This window comes from Neolamprologus brichardi, chromosome 7 (genome assembly GCF_056152115.1).
Source record: "Neolamprologus brichardi isolate AB-2024 chromosome 7, ASM5615211v1, whole genome shotgun sequence".
NCBI lineage: Eukaryota > Metazoa > Chordata > Actinopteri > Cichliformes > Cichlidae > Neolamprologus > Neolamprologus brichardi.
Genome location: NC_142110.1, coordinates 19,420,952 through 19,432,436, shown reverse-complemented (window position 1 = coordinate 19,432,436; position 11,485 = coordinate 19,420,952). Strand labels below are relative to the sequence as shown.

Genomic DNA, 11,485 nt, shown 5'->3' with positions numbered 1-11,485 from the left:
TTTGTTTTTATATATAGGTAAAAAAAAAAAAATCTGTGGGACTTGGCCATATTCTTCTTTTTCCTTCAGTCGTCATGCACAAAGTTCTCCATTGTCTTTGCAGAAAGGACAAGAGACAGTTCGGCAAAAAAGCCCAAAGACACATCAGAAGCCGAGACCAACGATGGTCCGTTTTATTTTCTTTTTTTAACAATATAGCTAAAGATGGATGAAGGCAGTCAGGTAGTGTTCAGAGTCCTCAGTCTGGGGTCTTGATGATCCCCACTTTGCCTTGCGGTTTATGATGTCACACAGGGTTTTGCCTTTGAATGGCCATGTGTTCCTCACCACTAATATCAAACAGATGATGAGAAACCTCCAAATGATGGTCTTTCACAAAGACAAGCAGTCAAAACAAAGTTATAGGAACACAGAAAAACACCACTCCAAGTGATCACATGACAAAGAAAGACTATGTGTTCTTAATTACAGCAGGCTGTGCTGTGGGCGGCCTTGTGCTGTATTGTCTGCTCCTCTGCTTTGTTGAAAATTTAATTTGAAACCTGCATCATCATGGCGCTGGCTGCATTTCTTTTCTGTTCGCACGGGCTGCTAAGAGATGCCCTCTGCACAGTAGCACTTTTATGATTTCATCCAGAATCCAGACTATATCCCAGAATAACAAACAAAAAGGTTCAAAGGAATGCCCCAAAATAATCTGTCATCCACGGGGCTGTTAAACATCCCCTGCCTCTACTTAGGAGAAGTCTGTAATTGAAGTGCGGTGTCTGGAAGACAACAATCCTTCTCACTTGGTGTCTGGCTAATCTCAAGAATCAGATCAGTAGATCTTTCACTCCTTGATGTTAGATTTCATCCCTTCACTTGGGTCATTTTCTTTCTTTCTTTTCTTTGCCACCCCTTCTTGTCTCTTCACATATCATCACGTGTCGTATCTGTGAAGGGCCAAGCTGTTAACCTGAATGTCCATTACGAAAGTTACAAGTCAGCAAAGGAGGCAGGATAGTGGAGATATTTCAAAGAAATTTCAGAACACCCTTCTAACAGAAACAAAAGCTGGAGAAAACAATTTTCTTTACTATCCTATCAAATTTAAATTAAAAGTTGGTTTGTACACCTTTGGCTTAGATCCATTTCATTACTTAGACACCCTAAAATCTCTTTGCAGCACCGGATTTGAGAAATGGACTGTGTTGAGTCATTTTATTGGTTCAAAGGACAAGAAAGTAAATGACCCCATAGGACTATGATTTTTTCCATGTTTCTGTCTTCCCTCTTCTCTTCAGCTTTCATGAATGGAAGCCGGCAGTCTTGTGACTCCTTCACCTAAATTAAAAGCTTCCCATGGCTCACAAAGCTCTCATGTCCCTGACACATTTCGCCATACAGTGAACTCTGAGCAGTATGATAATGTGTTAAATTTACATAAGGTAAATGCTTGGCCTTAACACAGGCAAGGTTCATCCATTCCAGCAGATATGTTACCTCATAACTCATTTTCCATGAATTGGAAAAGTGGGCACATTGCTCCCAGAAGCGAGATGGACCAGAAGCATTAGCTTGCTGAATATATCCCAATGAACTAATGATCCTGACACCCAAACAATAGCAGATTTAGAAGAAGGCACACACAGCAGACTCTGTTTTTCTATCTCATATTTTTAATGACAAAATGTTTGTCGGAAACAAATGGATTTATTTTTCTCAATCCAGGGAATAATATAGGGAGCTTATATGGTTCCGGTCCCCTGGGCTTCAGACAACTAACAAAACACATCTTACTTCTGCTCTGCTGCCCGTCCACAATGCTTTTCACATACAGGAGGATGAGCGCGAGCCTCCGTTTAATTGACAAAGTAGCATGGGTCTCATACATATATCCATTACATAGAAATAGACGAAAGCCGACAAAAGTCTGGAAAGGTCATTTGTTAAATATGTAAAGTTATGAATGATTTGAACATTTAATAATAATAAATATAAATTAAACATTGGATTTAATCATTTGTACAATACACAGAATATCTTCTTTTTTTACTAGCTTTGCCCTAGTTTGTCGCCAACTTGCACCGGCAGCTGCTCCTTCTTATACAGTGTACCCACTATTTCTCCAATGCATTCTCAGTCAGCCCCTCTCTTAAATACCCACCCTTTTCACTTGCTGTTTCCGGCTTCACATGCACCTCCTTTCATCAAGCCATCCCATCCATCTCAAAAACACCCTCACAAAAGAACTACACTCTTGTTTGTGTGTCCAAAAACAAAGAGGCACACTGAGTAACTTCCTATTCACATCAGGTGATTTGCATGAGGGATCTCTCCCCATTTAGTGACTCCAAAACGCTTTTGCCAACACAGAGTGGATGAGGAGGCTTGAGGGTGGAGACAGCTATCCTTTCACTCTGCATGCTAAAATCCTCAGTTCGACTCTTCTTATCAGCCACATCGGGTTTTGAGAGTAATATCATCCACACTTGGAAACATAATAGAAAACAGGGAAAGTAAAAGCCCTAATAATTCCATTTAATAATGTTGAGCTTTAACTGTGTGTAGAATTAAAATATTAGTGGTACAGATTTGACTATTTTTCCCCTCCTCTTTGTGTTGTGATCACTGCCCGGCTTGACACAGACAAGAAGCTCCTTTCCATACTGGAGCGAGATAATTGACTTCTGTTCCATGCGTGCCACAATCAAGACAGCAGACCACAGCATATTACGAACATGTGCTGTGTACAAAATAATGTCAAAGTCAGCAGAGTGCTTGATTTATTTATTTTTGATTTTTAATGATTTATGCTTCCTAATGCACTTGCCAGTTACTATATTAAGCGTGGTTGGAATGTTTGAATAACAGACTTCGGCATAAAGTTTGGCTTCAAACCTGGACACACATACACGCGCACACACGCACACACACAATCAACAAATTTAATGTGTGTGTTTTCCTTCGAAGGGAGAAAATTTATGAAAATAATAGCTTTGGATGTTTGTTGGAACAACCGATACGGGCAACTGAACCCCGAGCAGGAACACTCTTGTACCAACAGGCAGTGAGCAATAAAGTGAAGAATGTGTGTTTAGGGTTCAGGGGTAAGCTTTCTTTTATATTTCATAATGCAATTCATCATTGAATCAAAGACGCATCAGCTTTTTATGTGTGGAAATGTGTTTGCATCTGAGTCTATTTCTTTTAATGGCTCTAACTGGAGTTATTTTAGGCACTATTTCAGGAACAATGAAAACATGGCAGTGTAAAAATACACGCTAGAAACTTTTTGTTATAATAAGCTATTTAATTGAGTAAATGTGCACAGTTATGAATGTAATTGCTTTGTTTAATCCATCTGAGTTGTGCCTTTGCTGAAATGAAAAAGAAAAGCTACTACATTTTAAATGACTAGGCTACATGGTTTTATGTGTAATCATAAATGTGCAAAAGTCATTCTACATCTCAAATCTATTAATTAACATGTAAATGAAGATAATCTGGCCTAAATGCTCTTTCACTGTCACATGATTTTAACGTGGTGTTGTAGATTAAATGTAAACAAACAAACAAAAAGCAAAGAGTGGTTAAAATAACCTGCTAGGATAGATCGACTTTTTACCTTTTTCATACTGCATGTATTAAAGGAATAATTTGACATTTTAATGTATGTATACTTTATTGATCCCCGTGGGGAAATTCCTCTCTGCATTTAACCCATTCACTCAGTGGGCAGCCATTGGGTGCACTGTGTAGGGATGGTACCTTGCTCAGGGGTACCTCAGGGTAGCCGTTCAGTGGATTCGAACCCTTGACCTTCCGATCATGGGGCCACCACTCTACCTACTGAGCTATCCCTGCCAATAAGCCCGATTCGTTTACTTCACAACAGTTAAATTGTTAGAGAAGACTGGCAGATTCTACTCTCATTATCTATGCGTCAAGTCTGGAGCTAGAGCCGGGAGGTGTAAAAGCTTAGCTTAGCATAAAGATTGAGAGCAGGTCTAAACAGCAACCTTGACATCCTCTAAATTTAAACATGTCATCATCTCTAAAAGCGATCAATTAAAGAAATGCTACTACTTCTGCCAAAACTGAATACAGGTTGTGAAACCAAATATTTATGGTCTTAAAGGGGTTTGGATGTGCTAACACCTTCAGGCGCAATGTAGATTCTCTTTGTACTTTATAGCAACACCTTTCTATCGGTTTCATTTGTGACATTTTACTTAAAAAGTTGGGCATGAGAATGCTGAAACATCTCAAATTTGTCTCAAGTTGAATTTATCTGGAAAGAAAAACGAATACTGCCCCATCTTTCTGCTGTAAACGTCTGTTATTAAAAAAATAATAATAATAATTGAACTTCAACAAACTTCAGCAAGCAGCTTTCTGTGTACTCTGTGAAACAACATATTATAAGATATACGCTATATGGGCAAACCTCCACATTATAGCTACAGGAGCTGCTCAGCCATGGAAGCCAATGCCATTAAGCTCCCGGTACACTGTTTTTGTGCTGATGTTAACATTAGAGGAGCTTTGGAGCTCTGCAATTATTGAGTCCGCAGAGTGTTTTTTGCTTTTATGCAAAGTACGCGTCCACATTCAGCAATTACGTTGTCTGACACTTTGTGGATGAGTTACTGTGGTTCTTTGAAAAACAAACAAACAAACAAATAGTTTCATGAACTGTCCAAGAAGGAAGAAATTTCACTAACTGACTTTTGCAGTGGTGGCATCCCATTACAGTAATACACTTGAATTCATTGAACTTCACTTAGATGACCCATTCTTTCACAAATGCTTTTAAAGGCAGGCTGAATAACTAGAAATAAGTCTAGGTGCTTGACTTTCTGCACATGTAGCAATGGGACTGAAAAGACCTGAATTAAAGATGAAGAAATGTGGAAAAATACTTTTATCCATATAGTATGCTTTGGGTACCCTTACCAATAAAGTACTTTTTTTTTTCTTTTTTACAATTGCTTATTTCTATTTTCTGCCACCATGTTATCATCTCTCAGAAGTTACCATAGTGAGCACAATGTGATCATGAATCCTCAAGTAAGATCCAAGTTGTAATAAAGTGGAAATATCCTTTATTATTGTTACAGAGGAGAGCTTATTTAGCCAGAAGTAAAATGCCCCTATAGCCAAAATGGGAATAAGCAAAAGCAAATCAACAGTTCCAAGTTAGTCTTTGGTTGAATTTGAAAAAATTATCAATAAAAAAAAAGAATTAAGATGAACTGCAGGTTAACCTTCAGTTGATATTTTAGCATTGAACCATCAAACTGAGTAAAATGGGAGTCATTTAGTTCTCATAGATTAAAATAGAAAATATAGGTGCAGCACTTAACACATCCACATCCAGCACAGTTTTAATGTTCATGTTTAATGAATTTAGGAAGGATCTCTGCAGTGTTTTCATGCTACTGTCTTTGAAATTGCACAACCATTGAAATAGTTGTTACTGCTCAGGGAGCGAAAAGGACCGCAAACAAGCTAAACTACAACATAGTAGAGCCCAGGTGTCTGAAACATGTGAAACATGTTGTAAAGATCTCTTCTGTTGTCAACACACCTGTAACTATGATTTTTTTCTTTTCTTCTTCTTTCTTTAAAGAAAAGATTAGGTTTTGTAGGGGTTTTAGGGGGGGTCATGTTCTAATAGACACACATTTCCAGTCAGAGTTTCTAAAAAGTATTTTTCTTTACACTTAGTACAAAAAAAAAAAGACATGTCTACCCGTTAGTGTTTTGTTTTAAGATACTATAACATAAATAGACAATTTATTTTCAGTGTTCAGAACAGACAGTTCCAGTGTGACTGGAAAACTAACATACTCCACCATATTCCAGTTGGCAGCAGAGGGTTTTAACAGAGTTCTCCACTCAGATATTGGCGCAGCGTGATGCACCACACTTACAAAATGTTCTTCATTTCTACAGACCTCCACCATTAGCCCCAGCCAAGCTAGGGGTATCATTCATGTCAAGATTCACTTATGCCCCCACCCGTTAGTGAAAAAATGACAAAACCCACAAAGAGTTTCTCGTCAAAGACTTAACAATGGCTGTCACTTCGATCAACTCCCAGGTTACTGTGAGTTCCTCTCCATGCAAGTCTGGTTATATTGCAATCGAACCATTACAAATCCCAGAGTGCAAAGCACAGTTCCCACCGAGGGTCTCATTCTTTACACGTAGTCCCAACTTCACTGCGGATACATCAGTACATAAGCACAACCTCAATGTGACAGTAAAGTTTTGGGGGTATTACCTACTGATAATTAGAATTTACTTTCGGAAAAGCAATTAGATAGATTCTGCTGTGCAAAACGATGCCTCGAAGAGCTGATAGTGTAAATTCCATTTCTTCGCTTCAAAATCTCGAAGACACACCTTCCTGCTCGTTCTCCCGCTTCTTCCTCATTTAGCTAGTCCTTTGCGCGTCACTTTTTCTGGCACTGAGCTCTTCATGTCCTTATTTGCAGGTAAACACCTCCGTCCTCTCACTGCATGTGTTGCATTTGACGAAGCAGCACCACTGGAACTTACAATTGCACTGCCACACCTTTGTGTACTGGTGTGTATTGTATCCCCGACCGCAGCACATAAGGTCGCAGCCGTCCGTATGTGGTGAGGTGCGGTTGCACAGGCGTCCCTGGGTTCCCACGCTCCCTGTGGCTGCGTCCTCCTCGCAGTAGTTGGGCGACCTCTCAATGTATACGAGGTCTGTCTCCATGGGCTTACGGTAGCCCTGAGTCTGCTTTACCTTGAGGTGGGTGGGCTGGCGCAGTCGGCTCGCCCGGACTACCTCCACGTGCACAGCTTTATTGTACTTGTCCTTGAGTACGTAGCCAATCTCGCGGAATTTCGGAAGAGTAGTCCAACATGTTTTAGTGGTACAGGATCCCGAGACGCCGTGGCACTTGCACTCTAGTTTCATCCTTTCTTCTAAAACCTGAGGAGTGGTAGAGACAACAGGTCATTCATTTATATTGTGCATGTCATCGCATCTCCCTTCCCTCACCCTCAACCAGTCATGGCAGATGGCTGCCCCTCTGTGTTTCTTCCTGTTAAAAGGGAGTTTTTTCTTCCCACTGTTGCCAAGTGTTTGCTCACATCTGATTGTTGGTGTTTTCTCTCCTTTCCTTACAATATAAAGCATTTTTCTAGCTTTTACAAGAAATATCCTATAGTAGTAATTTTGCCTGTGGTTTCCATAAAACATATCAGTGATGCAGAAACAAAAATATCTCATATGTTTTCGATCGCCATTGGAAATTTGAATCCATTGTGCAATTAAATGTGTTACGCATGCAGTGTACAAACAGGCAAACTCAATTAATCGTTTACAGCTGGAACACACATGGTTTAAGTGGGTTCTTAACCAATATTGTGACAAATAAATAAAGCATTATTCCCATATGGGTAAGATTTTGATGTATTATGTTATATTACAATCATAAGACGTGACTATATGACAGTTTATTTTGTGTAACTCCCTTCCTTAGGTTTGGTCTTAAGATTTGTTGGTTTATCTCCAACATATGGTACACACAGGGCAGAAAGTCTTCTCTTTGCTCCCTAATCCCGCGGCATGTGGTAAATATTGCGTGCTGTTGTCAGTATTCAAGTGTCAATCCTTTGTCCCTTGAGAGTAAGAAAGAACAAAAAACAAAAACAAAAAAAGTCTTTTTTTCCCTAAAAGACAAAGGAACAGAGAAATCACGGGGGTGTCGTTTAGTTGAGTCCTATTAACCCGCTGCTAACAAATCTGCCATGACTCTAAAAACTCTTCATTTGCTTGAGCAAAGCGGGCGTCTCTGTTGTTGCTGGGTGGCTGTGCAGCTTTTTCCTGGAATGACGCCTTGCCAACAGCACAAGTCATCACTTCTATCACACACTTATGAAATGTACACAAGTGATGCTATATAGCTCTCTCTGTCTTGTCTATGCACTCATGTGGTTTGAGGAAATTTGATTTTTTTTTTTTTAAAAACTGAGCCTTCCCGACTACATAAAAGCTGGGATCAGATGTCAAGCCTGCCTCCAGTATTAATACAGAGTGAGGATTTCCAAAAATGCGCTGCACAAAAACCACAAGGAATGTCTGGCATAAGGAGTCTGACATATGTATGGAAACATTTACTTAAAGTGTGTCCATCAAAGCCTCTGATCTGTTACTGATTAGTCCAATATGACCAGATACACATCACCGCATACAGATGCACTGAGATGCCCTGGGATGGCTTGTCAAACACACATCTGCATGTAGACTTCTTTTGGTTTGTTTTTTCATTAATAAGAGTAATAGTAACAATCAACAAAGCCCTCTTACGCTCGTCATTTAAAAGGCTTCACATCTGAACAAAATCCAGATGTAACTACATAAAATCCAGTTTACATATATAGCGATGCATATGTATGTGCTTTCATCTGGCAAATTGCAGATGGACTGATCGGATCAGTGTTGGTTTTCCAATAAGACTCCTATCTGTCTTTAACTTTTGGATGTTTTTTTTTTAAAATATTTAATACCTATGTGATGCAGTTGACACTCTTGGAGTAACTGTGCATGCATCGTCAAACAAAGTGAGGTACAATCAGAGAAGGCCCAAATCTCTGTGTCCTTATAAGTTCTTAAACTCTAAGAAAGAAAGATTTTTAGCTTTCCTTCAGTATGCACACAAAAAAAGAATCTGACACTTCTTCATAGCATTTAATTTTTTTGAGCTACAAAGAGCAAAGCGGCAATAGTGCCAGCTCTAATCTAGAGAGCTGCCAGTACCATGGCATGCAGCGTAGACCCTATCAGTCTGCTGTGTTAACACTAGCATTGTCGGCCTGCTTTCACACCCTGAATAGATGCAGTCAAATGGCAGTGACATGTTTTGGTATTGTGCAGACAACTGCAATAATATCCTGTTCCTGACTTTACACTTCATAATTCCATGAAAGGAACTGGAAAGGATAAATGGCAGTCCTCCATCTGGCAACCACTTGGGAAGGCTCCATTTTCCCAGTGAACATTATACAGCTGAAGTTATTAATTAGATCCATTTTTCAACTTAGTATTGTCTTTTTTCTTTTATTCACCTCCCACACTCTCTCTGTCTTTTTTTTCCTGGTCGTTAACGTTCTGACGTTCTGCTATCTGTTCTCTAAGAAATAAACTGCTGATCTGTTGATTGATCGCAGCTTTTTGTCACAAGTCTGCGACTTTGAGCTCTTTATCTGGGAGAGCTCCGCTTGTCTGGGACACATCTCTGCATCTATGGATAAACACATGTTTGCCATTAAATCCATTCATCCAGTTGTTTGTATCTTTGGCTGGCAGTTATGCCATGCTATCAACTGCTATCAAGTGACTTAAAGAATAAATAACAATTGTTCTGTGTAACTACTTCCATAGTGCTGCTAGCTCTATTTAGTTGCTCCAGACGTCCATTTATTCGTTGCGGTATCATTTATCAGCGTGATCACCAAACACAAGCTTAATCCAATGAGTAATCTTCTTTGTTTGGAGGTAAAAACAAAAGTTAGGTCATCAAGATAATGCAAAAATTCACTTCACAGTACGTATGCTCTGTTGAGGATAGACATTTATTGTGCACAGTTTAAATAATATTTAAGTAATTAATTTAAGTAAGATTTGTTTAAGCATTTTCTGGGGTTTTTGTGACTTCGAGGCTAAAAGGAAGAAGAAAGTATATGACATCTTTCTTTACCTTTCTGCCTGCCTCATTGTTGTGCAAGTTCATCAGACGACGTGGGGTCTTTCTAATCTCGCGGGCATCCACGAAGCGGCGAGAGAACTCTATGCCGTACTTGATGTCTGCCGAGCATCCTCCCCATTTCCAGCCTTCCTCCTGATTATAATAACCCTGCTTCTCCCTGTCACATCCACACTGACTGAGGTTGCCTTGGCTGCATGCTGCGGTGATAGCATGGGCCACCCCAGCCGCTGTGATGGCATAGGTAAAAGCTGCTTCCCGGCTGCCTGAAAAAGAAAAACAGATACCGCTTGATAAATGCTCCACTCACAGCATTTTACAGCGCAGAGAATTTGATTTTTGACAACACCACAGATATTCAGAATCTTTCCCATCATTCGATAAGCCACCATTTTGCTTTCCTCTCATGAACAGCTTGCCTTCTGTACCTTGGTAGAAATGTGGTCATACTTCCCACCACAAATTCCTTGGACCTAGCCTGCAAGAGTGCAGTGTTGGAATTCCAGTGTGGGGAGAGCTGGGTTAGGTGCTGTCCAAAGTGCTGAATTCCTCCACAGGAGCACCTTGTACTGCTGCCCACACTGCACACAGTTGGGGTCTGCAGGTCTCGCTGACTCTGATACTGATCACTGACAAGAAAGGAAGCCCTGTGGTGCCTAAATCAGATAACACCAGGACCTCAGAAGATAAGAGCAGCTGCTAAACCTAGCAAGATTAATTCTACCTATGTTTCATAGTCTGACTTCAGGCTTTAAAGACAATGCATGCTTACTGGCCATGAAAGCATTCAAACTGAAGGTTTAGATTAGTTGTTATTGTTCTTTAAAAAGTTCTACTTGGGCTTATGTCACTAGATAAAATACTATGTGCACTGTCATCACTTAAAAACCAAAAAATAGACTCAATGTCTTGGGAAAAAAATTGAGAATGCCAATGCCCGAGGTATAGACTTCTTGTTGTGTCAATAAGAGAAAAAAAAAAACAACATGTAAAGGGCCTGGGTACGCTTTAGCTTAAAGGACGGTGACAATAACCATACCATACAATTCCACTCACTTCCTGCATATCTGAAATAACTCTACTATTCCCCTAATGGCTACAAAGGGATCTGACTTAAAAGACATCGTCTCGGGGTATAGGAAGGACTGGGGGTTATTACAACCCTGGTCTCCCTCCAAGTGGCAGTAATCTAGAAGGAGGCAATCCTCAGAAAAAAGGCTAACCAAAGAGTGTTTTAAGGGGCCTTTCAGCCTGTGGAGAAGAATGTTTTGTAAGTCTTTGATGTGTGTTGTGTAATGTACTCAGTCGCAATTATTGGAATCACTCTAGGTAAAATGTGTTCTGTTGTTCTGCACTTCAGAGGGCCAAAAGCTCCATGCCAGTTTATCCTTTTCTTTTCCCAGCAGTTCTCAGAGGTTAATTGTGTTCGGTAGTTTGCAAACGTCACAGTACATGACCTATCAAAAAGAATCATCCAGTTTCAACAGGCTCGATTTTTTAAAATAGTGAACATAAAAGCTTGATGTAAATTTTCAAATGAATGGCCGAATATAAAGTTGTACATGCAGAACTTGTCACAAGTGTTCAATATACCGCCTCCAAACTAATGTATATGATAGTCAAACTTATCCTATACTTTTGCAAGCATGTCTGGAGTCACTGCAAAAACTGTTTTTCTTATGCTTCTTGCAGGCAACCACATGAACTCAAGAATCCCCTCTTTCCTGTATTTCTGCTGGTTGCCAAAACAC

General features: G+C 39.9%; 1 protein-coding gene across 2 annotated transcripts in view; it reads right to left on the bottom strand.

Moving 5' to 3' along the window:
• Window positions 1–1,649: 1,649 nt before the first annotated feature.
• wnt7bb (wingless-type MMTV integration site family, member 7Bb) overlaps window positions 1,650–11,485 on the bottom strand; it is a 30,960-nt gene continuing 21,124 nt past the window's right edge. For both annotated transcript variants that reach the window (XM_035916207.2, XM_006782486.3), the window contains exons 3-4: window positions 9,729–10,000; window positions 1,650–6,958 (exon numbers count right to left, since the gene is read on the bottom strand). In XM_035916207.2, coding sequence (XP_035772100.2) covers window positions 6,479–6,958; window positions 9,729–10,000 — 752 coding nt within the window. In that variant the 3' untranslated portion in view covers window positions 1,650–6,478. The remainder of the gene's footprint in view (window positions 6,959–9,728; window positions 10,001–11,485) is intronic.